This window comes from Plasmopara halstedii, assembly GCF_900000015.1.
Source record: "Plasmopara halstedii genome assembly, contig: Scaffold_449, whole genome shotgun sequence".
Classification (NCBI taxonomy): Eukaryota; Oomycota; class Peronosporomycetes; order Peronosporales; family Peronosporaceae; genus Plasmopara; species Plasmopara halstedii.
The window spans coordinates 12,382-35,608 of NW_020187369.1; the positions used below are offsets into that span (position 1 = coordinate 12,382).

The window sequence follows — 23,227 nt, forward strand, 5'->3', positions numbered from 1 at the left end:
ATGAATGAAGAAGCTAAGGCCAAGTATCAACAAGAAATGGACGACTACAATGCACAAGGCGCTGTCGATGAACAAGATGAGGAGGAGGTTGATGACAACGAAGATGATGATGATGAGGAAGACGACGACTGATTGCAATGCCCTTCTTCTCTGTACTTACCGACAGAACGAAGGTAGGCGAGCTATACTCTTTTTAGCTCTCATTAGTAACAGAACACACGTTTTTTTATTCAATACCTTATTATCATTTCGATTATGAACGTTGCGAGGTTCCATAGAGTTTAGTCCAAGTACTAAAGCATGATAGCATACGCAGGTTACATTAGACAAGTTTGTCGTGTGCGAAACGATTATTGATGAGCATTTGACTCGCTAACTACTGACAGCTCTCTCGGTGGAATGCTCCTTCCTATTCGCCCTAATGCAGTAAAGCGTCGAAATCAGGAGTTACTACTAGATGGCGCTCGATGTTGCCCAAGATACTCAAATGTTTTTCCGCTGTGTTGACCGCGTAAATTTCCTCGCAGAAAGAAGGCGTCTGTGCTACTGCCACGTCAAATTGTCTGTCGCCGAGCATCAACACCATCTTGCCAGACTTGTGCACACATATCTAAGGCAATAAATAAAAATACACAAAGCAGCCACATTTAAGTCGGTTCCTGCAGCAGTATAATATAATTCAAGTCAAATCTGACCCTGCCAATATAACCGCCTGGAGCCGTTTCGATGGAATGGTCAAACACACCATCATCCCTAAATCAAGAGCAATAGAGCAGTCAGAATCGTCATTTGCTGCCAGTTGTGTATGCACATACAATGATTGATCTGGGTTCTGAATTTCCTCCCTCTTCTTAGCATGTTCTATTGACTTGTCTACGTCTTCCATGGGTTCATCTTCCTGTGTGTTTACACTGGGTGTTTTCGCTATAGCACTGGAAAGAGGCAGCGTCGTTGGCATTTGTATAAAAAAAAGCGAGTCATCCGGTGCTACCACGTCACCAACGGCGTTGTAAAAGACAGCGCCCGCGCTCTCAGGCTCTAGTGGTCGCACGATTGGCAGACTCATAGGTTCCATTATTGACTTCACTACAGGTGGCCAGACATTTTCAACCTCAAGCTCAGGAGTATTTTCGCCGAGCATTTCCGGATCAACTACACTGATTCCGGTGCCGCCAGCAGCTGAGTAGTCGATGGATTGAGAATTACGTGGGGCTGGCGCGCTGCCACCTCCGCTGTACGAAGATCCACCTGACAAGGTTCCTACGAACGAAACCTTTCCACTAGGAAGAAAACCACGTCCACGACCACGACCACGACCTCGGCCGCGATTTCCCCGACCTCTTCTGCCTTTGTGATCTCCATGTCCTTTGTTGTTGCTCTTTAGCGCTACACCACCACTGGATTCAGGCTTGACATGATTTGAGCGCTGTGAAGCAGAGGAACTGCCTTGTTCATGCTCTGAAGATGCTGGACGGCGCTTGGCAGCCTTTGGAATAAATTTGGGCCGCCGGGCAGTGCCAATGTTTGTGTCAGTGGACGTGCGTAAAGATCTGCAAATTAATGTAGTAGCTAAGATTAAACTAATACGATCGTAAGATGTTAAGTGAAAGCTGCATTGTCACTTACGTAAGGCGTGCACTAGAAGCGTCAACGCTCGTACGCAACACGCCGTCGACGCTGGTCTGCTTTCCAGCCATTTAATAGTATGACAGCATGAAACCTAAAAGAGACTTTAATTTCTTACTTAATTTTGAGTAGATATCTATATTATAGCATTGACGGCTCTTCACACTAACAAAAATGCACCACTTTAAGAATATTATTAGGAATTCTGCTTGCTGCATCTGTTTGTCTCGTGAGAAGAGCATGGCATGAAGACGTACATGCATCGCAGCTTTCAGCTCTTTCGCACGCGAACATCGTTTTATATAAAATGACGTTGCCCAACCCATGACTGAGTGCTGTCCAACGTGCTGGTAAAGATGGCTCGTGTGCGGAGCGCAGGAAGCGATAGAACGCTTGTGCCACCTGTGTAATGTGCCAAGAAGCGCATAGTAGATACGATTACGAAGCATCTTAAATCAACATTCACGAGTTGCTGTTATCGCACAATCCAAATGTGATACGATAATGATAGATATTTTTGGTACTGCGTTGAGCCCCAAACTAGAAATCAAAGTAACGCTTAATAGCTCTACATCATTAGGAATATGCAATATAATTTGCATTAATTACATGCGATAATTTTTTATGTTTAGCGGGTAACCACAAAGATCGATATTATGAGCAAACAACAATCATATACCGACGATCACGCTACATGAAGGAATGTAGCTCGTAGACACTGCTGAAATTGCTGAGTGTTCAGGCGCGATATATCATCTTCGTTTCATGTGTGTTTGTGCTTACTGGAGACAATGACATGTTTAAAATACCCCGTCGAACGCACGAGACATATATACCTGAAATACTTGTAAAAGTTCTAATAATATACAGTGCGGCGAGAGGATAACCTCTGTTATATATTGAAGAAAACTCACCATGTTTTACTGAAAAGTTTGCTGAGCCCGCAATGTCGTGCGATGTACAGCTTCTTATCCTCAATTTTGCATAAAAAATGGCCATGAACTTGTAACTTTGGATTAGTCCAGCAACTTGCCTGCAACTTGTCTTTTTGCTTTGCTCAAATCAGGTTCGAACTGTATAGTCAGATACTGGCTCGGATACTTTACTGTACGACTTTTATGGCTGGCGAAGCCTAATGTATATGGTAAAAAGTTATTATGCTTTCATCGCTCCATGATCTCAATAACTTGACGGCAATTCGTAGTCCCATAACCAACTCCTTTTTAGCTTTGTAGCCGTTGCACCTTCCCAGCGTCGCATACCAATTTCGGGGGCAGATCGCAGCTCCTATTAATTTTTTTCTATCACTTGATCTTACTATACTTTATTTTGAAGGGTTGGTCTATTGGAGCAAAAAAATGGAATCAGTGGCTGCAAAAAGTGAGCTTCTCAGGAAATTTCAGTACGAGATTCTCGCGAGAAGTCAGACCAGAGGAGCTACCGGCTCCTTGAGCTCCAGTTGCCTTCACTGAAAAACGAGAACGACGCAGATTAAGCTAATGGCATCGGCGCAGCCCCAATTGCCGACCGTTGCCGTGACGGATGCTGCTGAACAGCCTCGAGGATTTAAGAAGCGCAAAGTCAGCATTGAAGCGCCTTCTGCTTTCCGCTCCTCCACTACCGCTCGCGATGCCTGTGGGTCGCCATCACAATGCTCACTCTGTGGTTTTGGTGCGTCAACTCTGGATCATTTGCTAACTCACGTTCGCGAGTCGCATGATCAAGTTAACGAGCAAGCGACGTCTCAGATGGGTACGCTTTTCTACATCCTGTTGATGATCTTTATTGTGTTTTGATTGACCACTCTATGCTTTGCAGCGCTCCCGTTTGAAGTAGCACATATGCTGGTACAACGCGTGCTGGATGAAGCGGCACTGGGAGGTTCCACGAGTGCATGGCTTGAGAACATGCAGCTTCAGTACATATCGGCGGCTGGCTTATTAGCGGCTTTGGATCGAAGGGATGCTCATGGCGTTGCGCAAGCGATCGGCAAGCTGCAAAATACGTCGCAGTCAAGAGATGTGACGATGCTATTCACAACACTGCAACAGGCCGCCCAGATCTTGCTACAGGCCTCGACGCCTACAACAGCAGATGCCACGCCAGTTGTGGCCGTGTCTGTTCACCAGAAAGCTCAGACACAAAACTCAGCACAAGATTTTGAGGATACAGCAACACCGGCACAGAAAGGAAAGGATTCCAGCATTCACGAGGCTGAAGCGGCACAGGCGCTGACTGGACTTCGCTCCACAACTTCAAGTGCGGTAGCATCAACGACGCCGACGGCGTCCGCACGACCACCGGCTGCGCCCAAAACATCTCCACAGGCCCCTCAACCGTCATTTCCGTCCTTCGTGCTGGAGTCACCACTGACAATTACAGCGCCACAACCGCAACTCAACAGTCCACACTTCCATCCTCCAGATCTATTTACTCCAGGATCGGTGCGGTCACCTCGCACTCCGTCGTCATTACCGAGTCTTTTCTCACGCAGATTACTGGCGCCACTAGCATCTCCATCTAGTGGGACGGAGCAAGCAGAGCGTTCAATGCAAGTGATGCATGGATTGGGATACCAGAACCCTTTGATTGTCACGGATCAACGGAATCCGTCCTGCGTTACTACAATTCGACCAGATACATCCCCAGCATCCCTTACTCCAGTGTACTACCCATCCTTTCCAACATTGTCGACCGCTAATAATGCCATGAAGTCTGGAGCCACTCGAACGAATCGACCGACTTCGGCATCTCCTGTTAAGCGAAAAAGTATCACGTCGAAGCAACTCAGTGTGAGATGTGATGCTGAAGTTGCCGCTGCTCGTGCGGCGGCATGCACGGCAGCGGCTGCAGCAGATACGTCGGGTCTGGTGCCGTTGGGCCCAATCTCCGTACCTGGTATGCCCAGCACACCTGCCACGCGCAAAGCCACTCCCCGTCGATGGACAAAAGATGAGGATGATGCATTACGTACTGCTGTGGAAAACCATCGCGAGAAAAATTGGAAAGCTATTGCTGCTCAAGTGCCTGGACGGAATCACACGCAATGTTTGCAACGATGGACCAAGGTTTTGGCGCCAGGTCTCGTAAAGGGTCACTGGTCTCCACACGAGGATGAATTGTTGAGGCGTCTTGTAGCAACTGAACAGAAGAATTGGGGTGAGGTGGCTTCTAAGATCCCGGGCCGCACGTCAAAACAGTGTCGCGAACGGTGGCATAACCACTTGGACCCACAGATCGTGCGAGGGGCATATACTCCTGAGGAAGACCGACTAATTTTGGAGGCGCAAGCGCGTCTTGGCAACCGATGGTCGGTCATTGCAGCGATGTTGCCTGGTCGAACTGAAGACGCCGTAAAAATTCGCTGGAAGTCGCACTGCCGCGTATGGCGAGCGCGTAAATATTTGCGTAAAAATCCAAACAGTGACGTGGACAATATGAGTGAACCTGCACAGACGCCTCGCACGCCATTAGTGCCTCCTACTGGCGGTTATAAGTGGCCCGTACCGCTGCATGGTGGCGCAGCTGATGAACAACAGTCGAATGCAGTACCTACAGAGTAAGACGATGTGAAGTGGATAACGTAAGAAATTAATATGAATTTGTACTGTACTACTTTCCAATTGCTTACTTATTGGACAACCCAATCGCTGGTTCTGACATACGGCAGTCATAATGGTGCGCTCTTTCTTTCGCAGTCCATGTCGATGTTGTAGTAATCTATTTCAATCTAATATTATGTCTATCGGCTTCAATGTTTATGGTAACATGCAACGCAGGTATCACACCTCGATTTCTCTTTGCAGCCAACTTACCTCGACAGCACATCCAACCGCGCAAGTCTAGCTATTCTTCGTCGAATTGGTGTAGTCGTCGTCGACTACTCACTCGCTTCTATTGATTGTCAGCGTGACGACATAATCGAAGTGAATGCTGACGAGATATTGCAAAGCGAGCACACAAGCACCACTGACATCGTCTACCTCGTCCTTAAAAGCTACGTTTTCTTGCACGTACGCGACTCGGCCGATTGCTGGATCCGCTGCATTTTAAAGGAAGGAATGAAAGTCACTTTAGCAGCGTGCATGTTTCGTCGATTTGTGCCGGTTGTGGGTACAACCGTGCAGCTGTTAAAAGAGAGCAACGATCCAAGCACCTTAACGACTCGTTACACGATCACGCGGGACGCGGCTACTCACTCGATGCTTGTAGACGCTAATGAGCATCGTAAGCTTGTTTGTGAGCTGTGCCGTCTGTACTATACCACGGAATGGATGACGGGCACGGGTGGTGCCATGAGCCTGCGCTTTGGTGAGCGCGTCTTCGTGACTCCATCGGGTGTTCCCAAAGAGCGTTTACAGCCTGAAGATCTGTATACACTAGATTTGGAAGGAAATGTACTTTCGATTCCTGAAGCAAAGTTTGGCGAAAAGGCTTTGTCGCTTTCAGACTGCGCACCGCTATTTTTGACTGCTCACAAGATGCGCAAGGCTGCTGTGGTGCTACACAGCCACAGCATCAAGTGTAACTTGGCAGCCGCACTTTGTGATAGCTCGAACGAGTTCCGCATTTCACACCAGGAGATGATCAAGGGTATTCAAGGCCACGGATACGCGGATACATTGGTCGTTCCTGTGATCGACAACGCGCCCAAAGAATCAGAACTTGCAGAGCCAATTGCACAAATTTTGAAGGCATATCCCAACACGTTCGCCGTTCTAGTCCGTCATCACGGTCTTTTTGTTTGGGGAGCCTCGTGGGAAGCTGCTAAGCGTCATGCCGAGTGTCTGCACTATCTTTTTGAGATAGCAATTGAGATGCGTAAGCTCGGCCTTGATTTTACAAATATTTCTGTGCCACCTCCCTTTAGCAATAGACAGTCTATATTGAAGCTTGCTGGTGCAGGCAGGACAAATGATGGAGAACTCAGTATGGCGCTGAAGTACAAGGTTGTGTTGTTAGACATTGAAGGAACTACGACGCCAATCACTTTCGTACACGACGTTTTATTTCCATACGTTGTGGATAATGCTGCTCGATTTTTTGACAAAACATGGGAATCGCCTGAAACGAAAGCAGACGTAGCGGCTTTGCTGAAACAGTATGAGCAAGATCAAGTTGATGGACTTAACCCACCTGCTCTCCAGGGAAATGCCGATAAGGAGCAGCTCATTCAGGCTCTTACGACATATGTGAAATGGAACGTTAACGCTGATCGCAAGATCGGTCCCTTAAAGCAACTGCAGGGCCACATGTGGCTTCAGGGCTATGAAAGTGGAGAGCTCAAGGCATTGGTATACGACGACGTACCACAGTGCTTGCATCGCCTCTGCGCCCACGGAGTGCATGTTTGTATATACTCTTCTGGCTCGCGCCAGGCGCAGAAGTTACTATTCCAGTATTCAGATAAGGGAGATTTGCGTATATACTTGACGGCGTACTTTGACACAAAGGTTGGCCACAAGCGCGAGTCTGACAGCTACAAGGAAATTGTTCAAAGTCTCAATGTAGACAGCAGTAAGGATGTACTATTCGTTACAGACGTGATTGAAGAGGCCCAAGCGGCGGAAGTTGCCGGACTTGACACTGTTCTCTCTGTGCGTCCGGGCAACAAGCCACTTCCAGAGACTCATCGCTTTCCCACAATCCACTCCTTTTCAGAGCTTTGAAGTCATAGAGCTAATCTCTGGACGAAGGGAACACTATGAATTAATGAGTCGTTTCATTAAAATCAAAACTAACTCGAATCCTCGTCGCTCAAGTCATATTCTGGGTCTTGGTAGCTTTGATCGTCTGCAGATGCTCCAGCGCCTCCCCGTCGTCGTGTGATCTGACGACTCTTTGCCTGTAGAAGAGTATGGCTTACGATACCGATCCGAAGGTCAAAATTCTTGATCTCGGCAGCTAGTGTTTTAAGCGCGCCCTTGATATACACGAGCGGCGACGTATCCGTCATCTTGGCGCCGCGCTCGTCCATCACACCCTTTGTTTCCTTCAGCAATTCGGTTGTCTCGGCGTACTCGGCCGCCATGACGTTCACACGGTCTGCTGCAGCTTTGCTGATCTCTGTCGCGGCTTGTAGCTTCTCCTTAAGGAATGCAAACTCTTGTTTTAGATGATCATACTGGCTGTTGAGCATCTTTTCCTTTGCCCCCATTCGCCCGACCGCGTCAGTTAGCTGCGCACCAAGTAGGCGAAGTTGGGTAGTTGCACGTGGTAAAAGCTCGTTCATGATTGTTTCATGGTCTCTCGAACGCTCAATGTGTGTGTGCCATTCTTTACCCGAAGCAGCAGCTCCACCTTTAACCTTAAGTCTTGGTCCTACTCGCTCCAACTCCATCTTCCAAAGCAGCGGATTCACGTCGCTTATGATCATCTGCTGAAAGCTATGGTCGAGACCATGCCGGTCCTCGGCAACTTTACCACTTCCTACAAGGTCGCTAAACAATTCTTCAGTTTCTTCTTCACGGCCGGGCAACAAGGTCTCATCGTCATCGTTTGCTGTGTCCACCTCGGCGTCGTCGTCCACCTCAGCTTCGTCAGCGAAGTCCTCCTTTGGATACTGCGGACGCGGCCAGTCAAAATGTTGTGCAGCTAGCGCTTGGTCACAGATGAAGTCGAGCGCCGCGCAAACAGCTTCGCCGTAGCCGAGCTTGAGCTTTGAAGCAGGAAAGTCGAGTGAAAAGCCGAGAGTCTTCAGCGTCAAAATGAGCTTGTTGACGCTCGTATTGGGGTCATCGTACTTGTCTACGACAAGGTCTTGGCCACAGCTCTTGAGCAGAAACGTCACAAGATCTAGAAAACTCTTAAATTGTGCACTAGCATTGACACCGGCGTTCATGAAAGCAAATTGCACCTCATTATAAGGCGTTAAACTTTTCTTTTTGACTAAGTCTCGCTCGTACTGCAGCACACGCAGCTTTTCCAATACGTTGCCCATGATTGTCACACTCACATCCTTTATAACATGAGATAAGAGTATAAGCCTAGTGATTAAAATTGTTGATTTATAAACGTGACAGCTTTACATCGCGAGTTGCTTGCTCAATTGTCTTGTCGCCGCCGACTTCATCCGCCATTGCTACAACAAAACCCTTTTGATGACGTCGTTTCAAGATCGAATAATTACAGTTTTCAGCATACTCTTTGTAATAAAGTTATTGTTACTAGCTAATCGATTGTATAAAATCGCATCCACCCATGTCGTCCTGCGATGGGCTCTCCAATTCTTCTGGTTCTTCCCTCACCTGTAGTCCAATCACCGATCGCTTACAAGACAATGGAGCCAGCCCATCGCTTGCAATTTTTGCAGCCACAGACCTGCCATCATCGTCTCAGAATGATGTCATGAACGTTTCCACTACTGCTCTCTATCTCGAGCGTTATGCGTCTGAGCTTTTGTTATGGCTGCAGCATTCGACTACAGTGGTTCCAATCGACGACGCACTTTTTTTCTTCGAAACGCGCCACCCCGAGCTCTTAGACGATCTCCCGCTTCTATTCGCGTGGCTCTCGCTCTTTTTAGCACAACACGAGGCTGCGTCTAACGTTAAGATGACCGACATGGCGCAACGAGCCTTGCTTCAACTTGAAAAATCAGGAGACTTGGCTGTTATAGCTGAGAAGTTTGGTCTTAAGAGCACGCTCACACTTCTGTTTTGGAGGCATGAAAACGGACGTCAAGAGCTAAACGAGCAAAACGAGCAGCGAACAGACGAATGTGTCGCCGGCGAAACTGGAAGCAGCAGAAGCCGAAATTCCTTTCAGGACGTTGATGGACTTTTACAGTGGGTACTTAGTCACAGAAATATGCAGCTTACAAAGCAGGACATTATTGATTACGTAGTGGAAAGGTACCCGATCTTTGCCGCCGCCAAGACCACAGCAGCGCTTAAGGTTTGGACATCCAGATTTATAAAAAAACACATTCCATCGCAGCCATTTCTCGCTACAATGCCGCCGGCTGGGCCATCACACCAAATCGTCATTTCTGATGTTGAGACGCACGATAATGCAGCAACGCTGCCATCGGAAGAAATGGTAACGCCACAGCTGTTGCCCCAACCTAAGTCTTTAGACGATAAAGTTGTGAATCCAGAGACACGGGTAGACGCATCGCTAGCAAACCATCACACAGGCAAGCGTCGTTCATGTTCAGGACGTTACATGCTTTTTTCGAACGAGTTTAAGTTACACGCTATCACGATGCTTGAGGAAGGCAAAAGTGTGGCTCAAGTAACGGAAGAATTGGGACTGAAGAGTTCGAATTGTTTGCATTATTGGAAAAGTATTCGCGACAAACTCATTACGTCTGAGAAAAAACGCTTTCGCTTAGCTGGAGGAGGACGGCGCAGTAGCTGCGCTTTTGAAAATGAATTACTCTCGTGGGTTAGCGAGCGCCATCAACAAGGCCAAGGTTCTTGTTTCTGAAAAAGCTTGTGGGTTCTGTGATTTTAATGACTAAATGAAGGGTTTATTGCAGGCACAGATGTAAAGGCTGTACTTGAATACATGAAACGGTCTCACTCCTATTTTACTGACGGAAAAAAAGAACCGACACTACGCAAATGGATTTTACGCTTTTTCAAGCGATGCTGGCGAATTCCGTCTACGTCCATCGATTCTCGAGACGCAGAAAAATCATACATATTCGTCTAACAAAATGAGTTAGTTTGTATTTTCACTGAAAACGGTGTATAATAATGATAAAGCAAAATTTACGAAAGGTGGTTTACACAGATTAAACTGATACTTTAATTATTATAAGAAAAGTCAATCATAGTGATACAATAGCGTTGAAGTAATGTAGTAACTTATTGTCTGCAAGTTGTTGAGCACAAGTGCTTGTTCGAATTGGAGACATCGTAAACTGGGTCCTGCAACGTTGTGGAGTACCTTGCACAGAGGAAGTTTTGAAAAAATCTGTGTTGATAACATACACTGAAGAAGTTTGTACGCTCCACCCAGTAGAATCTCTTAAATATCTAGACACCCTTTTATTCTACGAGTGATATATATAAAAATTGACTTTTTTCAAGATAAAAACTTACATGCCCATGCTCATGGACACTTCCTTCTATGGTACTTATGAGCTGTGAGATGTGTACATACACTATTATACGGTACGGAAAGCCCGTAACATCCTCTCACCAAGATGTGAACCTCACTGAGGATCATTTGTACTTTTCTTCTTACGACGTTGGACTCTCTCATTGTTGGCCAAGCCTTACGTGAGTCTGTGAGTCTGCGAGTGAGTGAGTCTGTGAGTCTGCGAGTGAGTGAGTCTGTGAGGCGAGTGAGTGAGTCTGTGAGTCTGTGAGTGAGTGAGTCTGTGAGTGAGTGAGTGAGTGAGAAGGCTGGCTGTTGCTAATAAAATAGTCCGTCATCTTAGGTTCATCTTTTCAAATTACGTCAAATTCTTATTTGTACTAGTGCATCAATATATATAACAATCGTATGTGGTCTACATAAAAGGTGTTGAAACTGATATGACAATACCTATTTCAAGCCGAAAAGCAGTAGTAACCTTAGCGTTGTCGGAATTCAAATCAGGTGATTACATTATCTTCTCAGGTCTAGGTAGTGCCTGGCGAGCTCAAGATAAGCTGTATGGACCGTGAAACTCGCGAGTTTGAAAGGGCTTGACTTGCCGATCGATTTGATGGCAACCAGTACAAATGAAGACGACGACTTGGCGTGGACGTTAGAGCAACGTCGACGGTTCTCAATTAGTGAGTCGTCGTCCAATGCACCGCGTAGATCTATCGAGCTATCAGTCGAGAACTTGAAGATGGTACGTCGTGCGTCGATGCTCCTGTCAAATCCTGCAGGTCCCGAAGCAGTGTTATCACAAGCAGACATCAAGAGATTGGAGGGATTGCAACGCTTTAACTCGAAATACTTTGGTGCGGCACGACGAGATGGTAAATCTCAAGGCACTGGATCTATGTCATCGAGTATGGCTACTGAAGACGAAAAAAAAAATCTCCATGATGAACAAAGAATGAATGTAATCGTCAAGACAGCGCGAAATCCGTCGCTGCGTTGGATTGTCGAGGGCCGTCAAAAACTTAGAGCTATCGTCAAAGATCAATGGTTTCGAGGAATTTTGTATTTTGTCGTAGTAGCGGATGTGCTTGTGCTGGCTTTTGATAACGAGTACGTCACGGGACCAGCATTAGCGCAGCTAGATATCGCCTTCACGGTTCTGTTATTAATGGAAGTGGTTTTAAAAGTGGTGGCGTTTGGACTCTGGGGTCATAAAGACGCCTACTTTCAACGCTCTTACTATCGATTTCTTCAATTGTTTTTACTTATATTAAGTCTTGTTTCTCATTGCAATGGTGCAAGTAATCAGTGGAAAGTGCTCCGTGGACTGAAGACCGTACGCAGCTTGACGCTTCATTCTGGATTGCGACGTATTTTAAAGGCATTGATGCGTGCGGTGCCATTTCTAGCTAATGTCGGAACATTAGCAATGTTTGGATTGCTTGCCTTTTCAATTTTTGGCCTTGAAGCGTATAGCGGATCCTATGACAATCAATGCGCGATCTCGCTACCAAAAGAATGTGATAACTCAACATCCTTGGCGTCTTCAGCATCAAGAACAATGGTGATGGAAGCGCTAGCGACTATTCCTCGAGCTTATTGCTCTGCAAACTCGAGCTGTGCCTCAAACCATCAGACGTGTCAAGCGATGATCCCGCCATCGAGTCATGTTAACTTCGATAGTGGGTTATCGTCCCTCTTTTTAGTATTTCTTGTCGTGGCACAAGATGGTTGGGTGACAGATATAATGAAACCAGTGATCGAGTCATCATCATTTTTAAGTGTGCTCTTCTTCATAGCCATTGTCGCTTCCATGGTGTTTCTCGTAGTTAATCTATTTGTGGCTGTCATTACTACAGCATTTATGAATTTCACGCTAGATTCCGAGGGTGAGAAGGAAAAGCCGCATTTTATGGGCAAACTCGACCCAGCAATGGAAGAGACTCACGTGAATATGATTATGGGTGCAACGCTCGTTATTGAGGATACGATAAGTGGTGAAGAGGCTAGTGGTACCAAGATTGACACCGAATTACCTACTATAGATCGAAGTGGTGCTTCTATTAGCGATGATACTAATGATGAAACTGCCATTGCTGAGCAAAATGCTTCTAATTCGAAGAAGAGGATGACGGCGACTGTGCCGACCGTACATCAAGTCGAAGAAACATCTTCATTACAACCATGGAAATATCGTTCGGGAAGTGCTCATGGTTACAAAAAGTCTGTGAATTGTAAGGAAGATTATGTGAAGTTACTGACAAAGATGCGTCAGTGGCAATCTCTTCGTAATCTCACGGTCGAAACGACAATGCACCTGATCCAGAATGGCGTGCTTATGGAAGAAGTTATGGGACCTTTGACTAAGTCCTATAAGAATGGAGATTTGCCCACTGAAAATGCGATGGGCCCACCACCGCCACTCATTCCTCGAAAAAAGGCGCTAGCTATGGAATTGACGCCACATTTTGACTTTTATACGTCAACACACGCCTTAGTGATGAAAAATACAGAGTCCACTAGTCCACAGTTTGTCAAGTTTCAGCACTTTGTGCTGTCCAAAAAGTTCGATGATTTCATTACCCTTTGCATTATTTTGAATACGCTCTGCTTGTTGGTCGAGTATCCAAACATGAGCACTGAGCTTGATTTGATTCTTTCTATAACCGAGTACTTTTTTGGCGTCATTTTTCTCCTTGAAATGACTATGCGAATCGTGGCAATGCGAGGGTTGCGCGTGTACCTGAGTAGCACTGAGCGAATATTCGACATGGCAGTTGTGTTTTGCACGACAGGCAATCTCATTCTTAACAACTTAGAAGCAAGTTTTAGTGGTCTTAACAGTGCATCATCTCTACGAACCCTTCGTGTGACTCGTTTAATGATGAAATATGAGGGCACTAGAAAGTTAATCCAGTCGGTGCTTAAATCTTCACGTGGAGTAATGAATGTTGTCATGTTTATGCTCGTCTTTCAAGTCGTTAATAGTATTATTGGTATGCAGCTTTTTGGTGGATCACATCTCGTCGGAAAGGATGGGGAAGTGCCACGTTGGAATTTTGATACGTTTGGGCGCTCGTTTTTGACGTTGTTGCAGGTTATCACGGGCGACCAATGGTCCAGTATCACGTACGACGCTGTCGATGCTGCCCATCCACACTGGCTTATGGTCCCTTTCCTCATTCTCAATTTTATTGTTGGTCAGTACGTACTCCTTAATCTCTTTATTGCTGTCATTCTCGAAAATTTCTCAATTTCGGAAGAAGAAGCATATCAGCTTCAATTGGCACAAATTATTGCCATTCCTAAAGAGCTTGACATATATGAAAAGATTGAGGAAGTGGGCGTGCGTGCATTTGGCGAGATGGATCAGCTTGAGAACGTTAGCAATGTCAAGTTGCGTCTGTTTCTTGGCTTGGACGATAATAAGAAAGATGAGAATACGGGTCAGTCTGATGTCGAGTCTTCTAATTTTATCAGTCGAATATCTCATATGAGTCCTCGGGATGGTTTCCCATCGACTCATGCCCTAAATCAGACAAGAATAAATTATCGATCGACTCCACACCATGTCCCTGCATGGAAAAAGCTATGTCGACATGTAGCAATGAACATTTGGTTTTCACGTCTTGTACAATTTATGATTTTGGTGAGCTGCATTTGTCTCGTTTTGGATGAGCCGTATCCCGAAATGAGCGTGTCACCGCCAAGTAGATTGTTTGATTTTGCTTTATTAGCTTTTAGTAGGATCGCTCTTGTAGTACTATTTGTCGAGTTTGTTGTCAAAGTGGGTACTTTTGGATTCGGCATTGAGTATCTGCGGTTGACCATTTTTCACAGCGATGAAATGTTGGGCTATGTCCATCGCCAAACATACATGGAGAACAAATGGAATCAACTAGATTTGGCGCTGCTACTGCTAGCAGTAGCTGACGAGATCATCACGACAATTAACCCAACATTTACACTTTCAAGTGTCTTTCGAGCTGGTCGTGTTTTGCGTCCACTTCGAATGCTGAATCACAATCACGAAATGAAGGTCATTTTAAATGCTGTAGCTCGTTCTTTACCGCACGTTGGAAACGTGTTAGCCTTGTGCTTGATTGTCTACATTATCTTTGGGATTGTAGGTCGGTCACTTTTCTCGGAACAATTTTACTTCTGCAACGACAGCCAGGTGGCAAGTGCGGAAGAATGTGTGGGGTTCTACTTGGCCTATCCAAATGGCGTCCTACCTTTTCAAGAAGTCGTTGCACGAGGGGTACCAGGTGGTGCCGTTTTAACGCCACGAGTGTGGCAGAACGCACGTTTTAGCTTTGATAATATTGGAGCCGGATTTCTTACACTACTTGAAATGACTTCATTGAAGTGGGTTGACAAAGCGTTTGCTGCCATGGACATTGCTGGCGTTGGTAAGCAGCCAGTGATGGATGCCTCTGCTCAAGCAGCAATCTTCTTTGTCCTATATATTTACGTTGGATCTCTTTTTGTCATCCGCCTCTTTGTCGGTGTGCTTGTTGAGCAATTTCAACGCAACAATGGCACAGAAATTCTTACAGAAAGTCAAAAGTCTTGGGTAGACCTCGAGAAATTCATTTTGCTGCTTAAGCCGCTAAAGAGCATTCCGCGGCCTCGAATGAAAATGCAAGCGAAGCTATACGATCTGTGTAAGCATCCATATTTTTCGACCGGAATCTCCATTGCAATTGTTTTGAACCTGGTGCTTTTACTGGTCAGTCCAAGATCAGCAGGTGGCACTTCTTTATCCTTTAAGATCATTGAGATTATCTTTTTGACGATATTCACTCTCGAAGGATTAATCAAGTGCATTGGTCTTCGCCAGTATTATTTTTTTCAACCGCAAGGCATGTTTGAAGTTGCAATTTTGAGTGGCTCTATTGTCGCCTATTTTTTTGCAACGGGTTACCATACAATTATTCAAGCCGGACGAGTCTTTCGAATGATGCGCGTACTACGCTTCGTGCATCTTAATCGCGGAGTGTATACCGTATATCAGACGTTTCGCGCTTCACTTCGTCCACTAGGACAAATTTTCTTTCTCATGTTCATGATATACTTCATCTTCGCAATCGTGGCCCGACAGCTTTTCGGAGGCGTGCGGTACGGTCCAGCGATGAATTCATTCTCAAATTTTCGCTCATTTGGCTCAGCGACTTTATTGCTCTTTCAAATCATGTCGGGGGACGATTGGCACCTCACTATGACCGATTGTATGATTCAAAAACCATTCTGTGCAGAGCGAATAAGCGTCACAACTGGTCTTGTGTACTCCGATTGTGGAAGCATAGCTGCTTCTGCACTTTTCTTTGTCACTTACGTCACCTTGGTTGTTTTTGTCTTTCTTAATCTCTTCATTGCCGTCATCCTTGAAAACTTTCGAAGCTGCTACCTCAAGAGCGATGTGTGTGCCGTTTCGTTGCTCGATTTTGAGGCTTATCGTGAGGTTTTTTTGCGCTACGACGTTAATAATTCTGGATACTTTCCACTGTGGCAGCTCGCAAGTTTTCTATCAGAACTACCTCCTGGCCTTCGAGTTAATGCTCACCGCGATCGGATCGCATTTCTACAGCTACGTACCCAAGCTCAAGCTCAGTGGGGACCGGCTCTCGATGGACGCAAACGTCCATATTTTAATGAATTGTTGCGAATTTTGTGCATTCATCAGTTAGGCATTCGATCGCTGCCTTACGAACAGCAAAGAGATCGAGTCAAACAGATCTTTATCTATCGAGCAAAAGTAGCGCAAATGCTCGTCGACTCGTATGTCAAAGGATATATTCTGCGATGGAGACTCCGACGAGCCCGCTTGGCTCAATTGGCTTTACTGAAAGTTGACAGGGCGACGTCGACATGCGACGACTTAAATGATGATCATACTGAACCAGCAAAAGCTCAGACTAAAGACGTGGAAACTCAGACAGGCTCATCGAAAGATCGACATCGTCACCATCATCGACATCATCGCCGAAAGCATCAGAAGCATTCCGAAGAGCACGAACATAGGCACAAAAGATCTTGTCAAGTTTCAATGGGGCATGAAAATGGAATTTTACATTCTCCTGAGCAATTTGAAGCAGATCAAAATTCACGAGAAGAAAAGGCAGAACGTGAGTCGAATTTTCACATTACTTCTACAACCTCAACTCATGTCTTGCCACCAGTGGTGATGAAGAAACACATCTTGGATCCTATTGTATCAAAAGCATCACACTCTGCCAAAGTATGTCCGTCCTGAAAAAGAAATGAAGACATAGAAACGCAGTTAAACTAAAGAAACTCTATTCATCAATTTAGTGAGGTGATCATCTACTAGACCGCAGCGTTGGCAACAAAATCCTTCGCCAGCTGCCTTACATGCTCCACCTGCATGTCGTTGCCCTGCTCCTGCTCAAACAGCAAGTATTTCTTGAACAATGACTTCATTTTTTTTGCCGAAAATTCCATAGCAAGCAGACGCTCAAATAACGCACGTGCCAGTGATAGGTCGCCAAATTTGATCTCCTTGTCCAGATATACATTCCATAAATCCATGCGCTTAGGATAGTTCGCTAGGATACCCTCAAAAATCGTGCGTGCCTTGTCCAGCTCGTTGTGCTCGTACAAAAGTTGACCATATTTGAGTATTACTGGCAGGTGTTTGTGAGCAGCCAGACTCTTTAGACTGTGCTGCAGCACCTCTGCAGCCTCCATGAACTTTGAACAACCTATCAGGTACTGTAGTGATCGGATCCACGCCTGCTTGCTCGTCCGAAACTTTTTTTGCATGGTGGCAAGCGTCTGCTTCACATCTTCGTGCTCTTCAGCGCGGATATACAAGTCTACGAGGTGCAAGTACAACCTTTTTGGATGATTTACCTGTAATGCACTTTTAAAAACACGCAGAAAGCTCGCATCGTCGCCAAAGTCGTGCTCTAGATTAAGATAAGCTACCCACACGTTCATCTTCTCCTTTTCATCTCGAAACGACACAGCAGAAGTAGCACGAATTGCAACATCCCGAGCGAGATCAATCTCCGTCAGCGCGACGTGAAATGCCATATATTGAATCCACAAATATGAGTTCTGTGGAGATACAGCTAGCAGACGCTCAAAGTCATTTGCGCTCTGAGCAACTTCTTCATTGCTAGCTAGGGCCTTCTCGCGCAGATTCACCCACTCATCACTCTGTTGACACTTCGTTTTGCTTGACTTACTGGGGTTTGTAGCGTCTTCGTCATTTTTTTCTTTTTCATCACATGAGTCTTCTTCGTCTTTCAACTCCTTCTTTGCGCTCAAAACGTTCGAAAACCCATCCCAGCTAAACTCCACTGGAGCAACACTGCTCGCATCTTCATTTTCCGAAGAGCCAGTGTCTCCACTTACATCAAATTTAGTGTCTACATCGCTTGCATTCTTCACGCTTCTCGTAGAGAGAACTTTCTCCTCGTCGACATCCATTGGCTCAGCTTTGTTTTTCAGATCACTGTCAGCCTCCTCCTCATCATCATCTGATTCGTCTTCTGAGCTACTTTCATCCCCTTCAAAGTATGAGGGTTTCAAACCGAATGACACACGACGGTCCTCTATATTTAGCACTTTGGCCTTGACATAATCGCCCTCCGAGAAGATCTGATCCAGCGGCTGTGTCACCTTTTCATCAGCAACTTGTGAAATGTGACACAAACCACTTATGGTTGTCTTCTCAATGCGAACAAACACACCGTATGACTGTACCTTTGTGATCGTGCCCTTTACCGTCAGGCCCTCCTTGAGGTCGCTCAACTTGAAAGTCGACACGTCATCCGAGACGACAGACGCCTTCAAACTGAGCTCAAGCCCGCGATCAGACTTCTTAATGACTCGACCGGCAACAAGCTTGCCTGAAAAAAACTGACTTTGTGGATCTTGGACAAAATCGTCACTGAGATCGCGTAGCAAGACACGAGCCGTCGTGTGACGGTCCACTCGCACGAAGCAGCCGTTTGTGGTGGTTGTGGCCACGATAGCAGGTATTAAGTCTCCTACATTGTGCTGGGCAGGCTCCTCGGTCTTTTTAGCGTATTCAATCGGATTCTGTAAGGCGTCTTCACGCAGCGATAAATCAATGTGATTGTTGCGCGTTGAAAGCACAACACAGCGGACAACGGTGCCAGCAGCAAATTGAGGCAATTCCAGCATGTTGTTTTTCCAATCATTTAACAGTTCAGTTATGCACACACGACCAAAAATATGGGCACCGAGCTGCACCATGATCGACGGCGGACGGATGGTAGACTTTTTGGTCGAAATAACACCGTTTACTATGATGCCGATTTTCAAAGAAGTTTTTTGTTCTGTCAATGACGAATGGATCAGTGATAATTCCACCAATTTCTTCTCAGTTTCTACTTGGAGGACATAGCACTTGACACGCTTGCCTACCGGAAAAGTGCTCCGAAATGCACGTAAGATGTTTACATCGTTTGACACCTCAACACAGCTGAGGGTGCCCGTGACGCTACCGCTAAGCTTGACATTCAGTCCATCCGCGGTCTGCTTTGAGATGACGCCGTCAACCAGAGTGCCTTCCTTCAAAAGCGCACGACCGGAACTGCCTTCTAACCAGTCTGGACGGACAAAACGATGGACATCGTTTACCTTCTCGTCGCCAGCTGTGTCTTCTGAGCGCAAAGACAGCTGCAGAGCGACAAATTTTGCCGGATTATCTTTATCAACAGGTTTCAATTTGTTCGCGCCCTTAGCACTAACAGCTATTATGCGGCCAGAAATTGTGGAGTTGACCGAGTACCTATCAAATGGGTGAGCGTGGCCGGAATCCACTTCAACTTCGTCAACGTCAACGATCGACACCATCGTGCGCACCTTTCCAACTTTCTTGTGCGTCTCCACACGGATGTCCATAAAATTCTCTGAGATTCCGGTAATCATACCGGTCAACATACAACCAAGCACTAGATCCTCCTGAGTGTATTTAGGCAGTTTGGATGTCAGTTTGCGCGATACAACCTTCGACTTTGCTGCCAAGTTCTTTTCTTCCAAAGCCAGCAAAACTAGACCATCAAACGGCGTCGAGTTAAAGCCGCTTGTCAACAAAGACTGCACAACATGGCACTCGATCGTGGCGCCCACTTCAATTTCAACTTTACCGCTTGTCTGCGACGGACACCAGAAGTCGCATAGCTGCACTACGCCAAACTGCAACAAACCAGTGTTTTTACAGTCGGGGAAAGATACCACAGCATATTTTTCTGTACAGCTCACTGCAAGTACTTTAGCGGCAATTTTCTCTCCAGACTTAACGCGCTGAGTTTGACTATGCGGCTTCTTAGATCCACTCAAAACCAGCGCTTCGTCAGTCGCACCATAGTATATGTTCTTGTTAAGGTCATAGTCCGTCAGCAGGAGCTTCACAGTATCGCCATCGGTCCAATTGTTTGTCTTCTCGGTCACCGAGGGTACCAACACTGTGAATGTCTTATCTGTTTTCTCCAAAGCAAATACAGCACCATAAGGACGGACACCAATAAACTCAGCCAACTCTATCGTGCCTAATTTAAATGGGGCTTTGATCACTGAAAACATGTTTCCCACAAAGGCTTGCTCGCGGAGATAAGCCTGGAAGTAGGCAGGACGAGCTTTATTCGTGCTTTTTACAGACGTGATAAAGTTACTTGGTCGAAACCCAACAACAAACTGTTTTTTCTCTTTGTCAACTTTTTCAACGAAGCATGTCACGGTTTCGCCAATCTCAAACATTTTGTCGTCCACCTGCGCAACAAATCGATCTTTAAGATAAGCTTTGGGGGCGAGAGCTACAAGGTTGTTAAGAAATTTTACAAATACACCCTTTGACACATTCACAGAAGTCACATAGCCAATGAGGACAGTATTTTCCTCAACGTCCTCAAACGTACGAGGTAACGTGGCCTTGCATGAGGCATATTCAAGCAGAAGCGGTTTTTTCGAAAGCATTAATGAACCGTCAGGTTCCTGAGACACGATAAGCAGCGGCTCCGCAATCACGTCACCAGCGCTAAAATGCTGAACGATTTTGTCCACTAGAGAGGTATCACGCGGAAAGTCCGTTAGCTGCACGAACGGCAGCACACCAACCATACCGTCCTGCGTCTCAACACGCCAACTTGTAGCCTCTATATCTGTAATCTTCACGTTTGCGATCGTCGTTCCCACCAAGTCTCCGGCAATCGGGGTGAGTGTTATTTTGTTACCTGAGCTATTCGGTGTCGTGTCAAATGAAAGCATCAATCTCTTCCTCACGGGATCGCAACGTGTCACACGCGCTTTAACAACTTGTCCTACTACGTAAGCTTCCTCTAAATTTACAATACCAGCTTGCTGAAGCACAGCCAGAGGCACCAAACCGTAGACATTGTTATAAAACGTTACAATCACACCGTATTCACCGATCTTAGTGATGAATCCATGCGCGATTTGGCCAATCGTAGCCTCTTCAAACGAGCTCAAGACGCGTAGCTCTGAAGCGAGCAGTCCAGCCTTCATCGTCAAAAATGTCTTGCTGGCACTGAGATCCACATGTAGCACTCGGGCACTCGCAGTCTTTCCAACCTTGTACTTACCATTATTCGCCTTTTTATTAAGAAGATATGGCGGCATATGCTGTGGAGTGACTATACCACGGACGCCTTCGCTAATTTCCATCAGCAATCCCCACGACTCAACAGACAAGATCTTGCCATTCACCTTAGTACCCGAAACCAAGTCTTTGTGGCGCAATACTACTTGTGAAACAGATCGTTCTGCACAGCTCACGCTTGCAACCGCATCGAAGGGGCAAAAGCTCAGAACACGGCACTTGATAGCTAAACCCACAGAAAATTTCTTTTCAAGCTTGTCCACGCGATTATCGGAAGCCTTGGAGATGTGCACATATCCAGGAGCAAAAGCTTTCCACCTGATATTTGTCGTTGATTCTTTAGTCTCGCTGGTATCCTCCATGTTAGTGTCATCGATCTTGCTTTTTAGCGAAAGCAGCATGCCGATACCGGCATCAATGCGCTCAATTGTGGCTTTTTCGACAATATCTCCAACCAAAAACGGCGACTCCGGTACTAGCAGGTGCACAACATGAGGAGCCATCGACAGCGTGATCTTCTTTGTGATGTAGTCGATGCCAATTATACGCGCACGTGCCTTCATCCCTTTGCGGTAGGACTCCTGCCAGCCACGCTCACAGGGAAAACTCATGTGATTCTGCTCAACAGTGGCGGTAAAATACGTGAGGAACGTGACACTGAGTCCGTTTTCCAAGATGTCTGTCACGCGAACGTTGAGTAGCATGCCTGGCACGAGTTGCTTAAGCGTATACGAGTCACCGCGCGTCACAACTTTGACAACGTGGCTACGGTGAGCTGTCACAGTGGCCGTTTTAGTGTGCGAGTTCATTGATAATACCGAAACGAACAAGTGCTGGCCTTTGTGCACAAGCGTCGTGATTTCGTTGCGGGGTACGAAAGCGTGCACACCGCGGACACCTACATTGACAATAACGCCGTGATCTTCCACAGATGAGACTGTGGCGTGCAGTGCGGTGCCCTTCGAAACGCTGCTGGGACTCAGTTCAGCATGAACTAGCGAAGTGCGCAAAGAGAGGTGGATTTGCTTGTGTTTCGCAACCTTGGCTGTGGCAAGTACCACACAAGGTACGAACTGACCGATTGTGAACAGCGCACTGAGAGGCTGCAATTGCTCTTTGTCGTCATTTGGCTGAGAAGTTACCTTCCCATGCTTCCGGTGGTACTCGTAGAATTCATCAGAGCACTCGCTTAGAGCCACTGTGCCATTCAACTTGTTGGGCAGGCTGATCATAAGGTCCTGTCCGTCTGTGATCTGACGCACACAGCCAAGCAGTAGCATTCCCTTGTGCAAATTCTTGTATGTGATAAGTATTGCCTTGTTGTCCTTCACCTCATCTGTTGCACTGGCCTTGTTGCTTTTGGCCTGTGTAGCAGCATTTTTTGCCTTCTTTTTGGGCTGCTCTTCAGCCGCTGCGGTCAAGCCACGTTTGCCAAACAGCGCCTCGCCCGAAGCAGCAACCGGTGCGGCCACCTTCTGACCCAAAGATTTAGTCTTTCTGCCTCGCGGAAAACTCGTTGCTGCCACCGCCATTGAGTGAGACAAGCGAATGCGGAAAGCGTTAAGGAGCAACTTTCGATGACTGGTTGAGGGTTTTCTTCTTTTAAGTACGAGCAAAACACTTCAACGTTTGCTCAGCCTTTTCCCAGGTCATCAGTGCGTTCTATACTTCATTTGTATGGATCAGAATATTACGACACTATTTTTCTTATACAGTCTATTTGACTTGATCAATTGTAAGTAGGGATGGGGACGTTAAGGGACGGGAAGTTCCCGTAAAAAAAAATTTGATCCCATCTTTACGTTAAGTTTACGTTAAGGACGTTAACTTTGGAACATCTGTATTATGTGAGCCACATATTCCCCCACAACAGAATAGGAAGTGTTCGCGAGGATCAACTAGCTACTTGACTGTCGAAGGGCATTCTACTCCAGCTAT

At 46.2% G+C, this 23,227-nt stretch overlaps 7 protein-coding genes across 7 annotated transcripts; 4 read left to right on the forward strand and 3 right to left on the reverse strand.

Moving 5' to 3' along the window:
• Positions 1–253: 253 nt before the first annotated feature.
• Positions 254–1,697, reverse strand: PHALS_10193 (DNA-directed RNA polymerase III subunit RPC4; the record flags this gene model as incomplete). The annotated part of the gene is made up of 6 exons (XM_024725574.1): positions 254–293; positions 385–418; positions 484–610; positions 696–753; positions 816–1,550; positions 1,627–1,697. 6 exons carry the CDS (start codon positions 1,695–1,697, stop codon positions 254–256), a joined length of 1,065 nt encoding a protein of 354 aa, XP_024576338.1.
• A 1,428-nt stretch (positions 1,698–3,125) lies between these two features.
• PHALS_10194 (-diketo-5-methylthio-1-phosphopentane phosphatase) lies at positions 3,126–5,189 on the forward strand (the record flags this gene model as incomplete). Its single annotated transcript, XM_024725575.1, has 2 exons — positions 3,126–3,378; positions 3,445–5,189. The coding sequence occupies 2 exons, from the start codon at positions 3,126–3,128 to the stop codon at positions 5,187–5,189; spliced, it is 1,998 nt and encodes a 665-aa protein (XP_024576339.1).
• A 498-nt stretch (positions 5,190–5,687) lies between these two features.
• Positions 5,688–7,295, forward strand: PHALS_10195 (-diketo-5-methylthio-1-phosphopentane phosphatase; the record flags this gene model as incomplete). Its single annotated transcript, XM_024725576.1, has 1 exon — positions 5,688–7,295. The coding sequence occupies one exon, from the start codon at positions 5,688–5,690 to the stop codon at positions 7,293–7,295; it is 1,608 nt and encodes a 535-aa protein (XP_024576340.1).
• Positions 7,296–7,363: 68 nt separating this feature from the next.
• On the reverse strand, positions 7,364–8,705 carry PHALS_10196 (Huntingtin interacting protein 1 (Hip1) interactor Hippi; the record flags this gene model as incomplete). The annotated part of the gene is made up of 2 exons (XM_024725577.1): positions 7,364–8,584; positions 8,655–8,705. The coding sequence occupies 2 exons, from the start codon at positions 8,703–8,705 to the stop codon at positions 7,364–7,366; spliced, it is 1,272 nt and encodes a 423-aa protein (XP_024576341.1).
• Positions 8,706–8,826: 121 nt separating this feature from the next.
• Positions 8,827–10,284, forward strand: PHALS_10197 (uncharacterized protein; the record flags this gene model as incomplete). The annotated part of the gene is made up of 2 exons (XM_024725578.1): positions 8,827–10,042; positions 10,109–10,284. 2 exons carry the CDS (start codon positions 8,827–8,829, stop codon positions 10,282–10,284), a joined length of 1,392 nt encoding a protein of 463 aa, XP_024576342.1.
• Positions 10,285–11,287: 1,003 nt separating this feature from the next.
• PHALS_10198 (voltage-dependent l-type calcium channel subunit alpha-1s) lies at positions 11,288–16,930 on the forward strand (the record flags this gene model as incomplete). The annotated part of the gene is made up of 1 exon (XM_024725579.1): positions 11,288–16,930. One exon carries the CDS (start codon positions 11,288–11,290, stop codon positions 16,928–16,930), a length of 5,643 nt encoding a protein of 1,880 aa, XP_024576343.1.
• Positions 16,931–17,004: 74 nt separating this feature from the next.
• Positions 17,005–22,821, reverse strand: PHALS_10199 (rrna biogenesis protein rrp5; the record flags this gene model as incomplete). The annotated part of the gene is made up of 1 exon (XM_024725583.1): positions 17,005–22,821. The coding sequence occupies one exon, from the start codon at positions 22,819–22,821 to the stop codon at positions 17,005–17,007; it is 5,817 nt and encodes a 1,938-aa protein (XP_024576344.1).
• Positions 22,822–23,227: the final 406 nt, after the last annotated feature.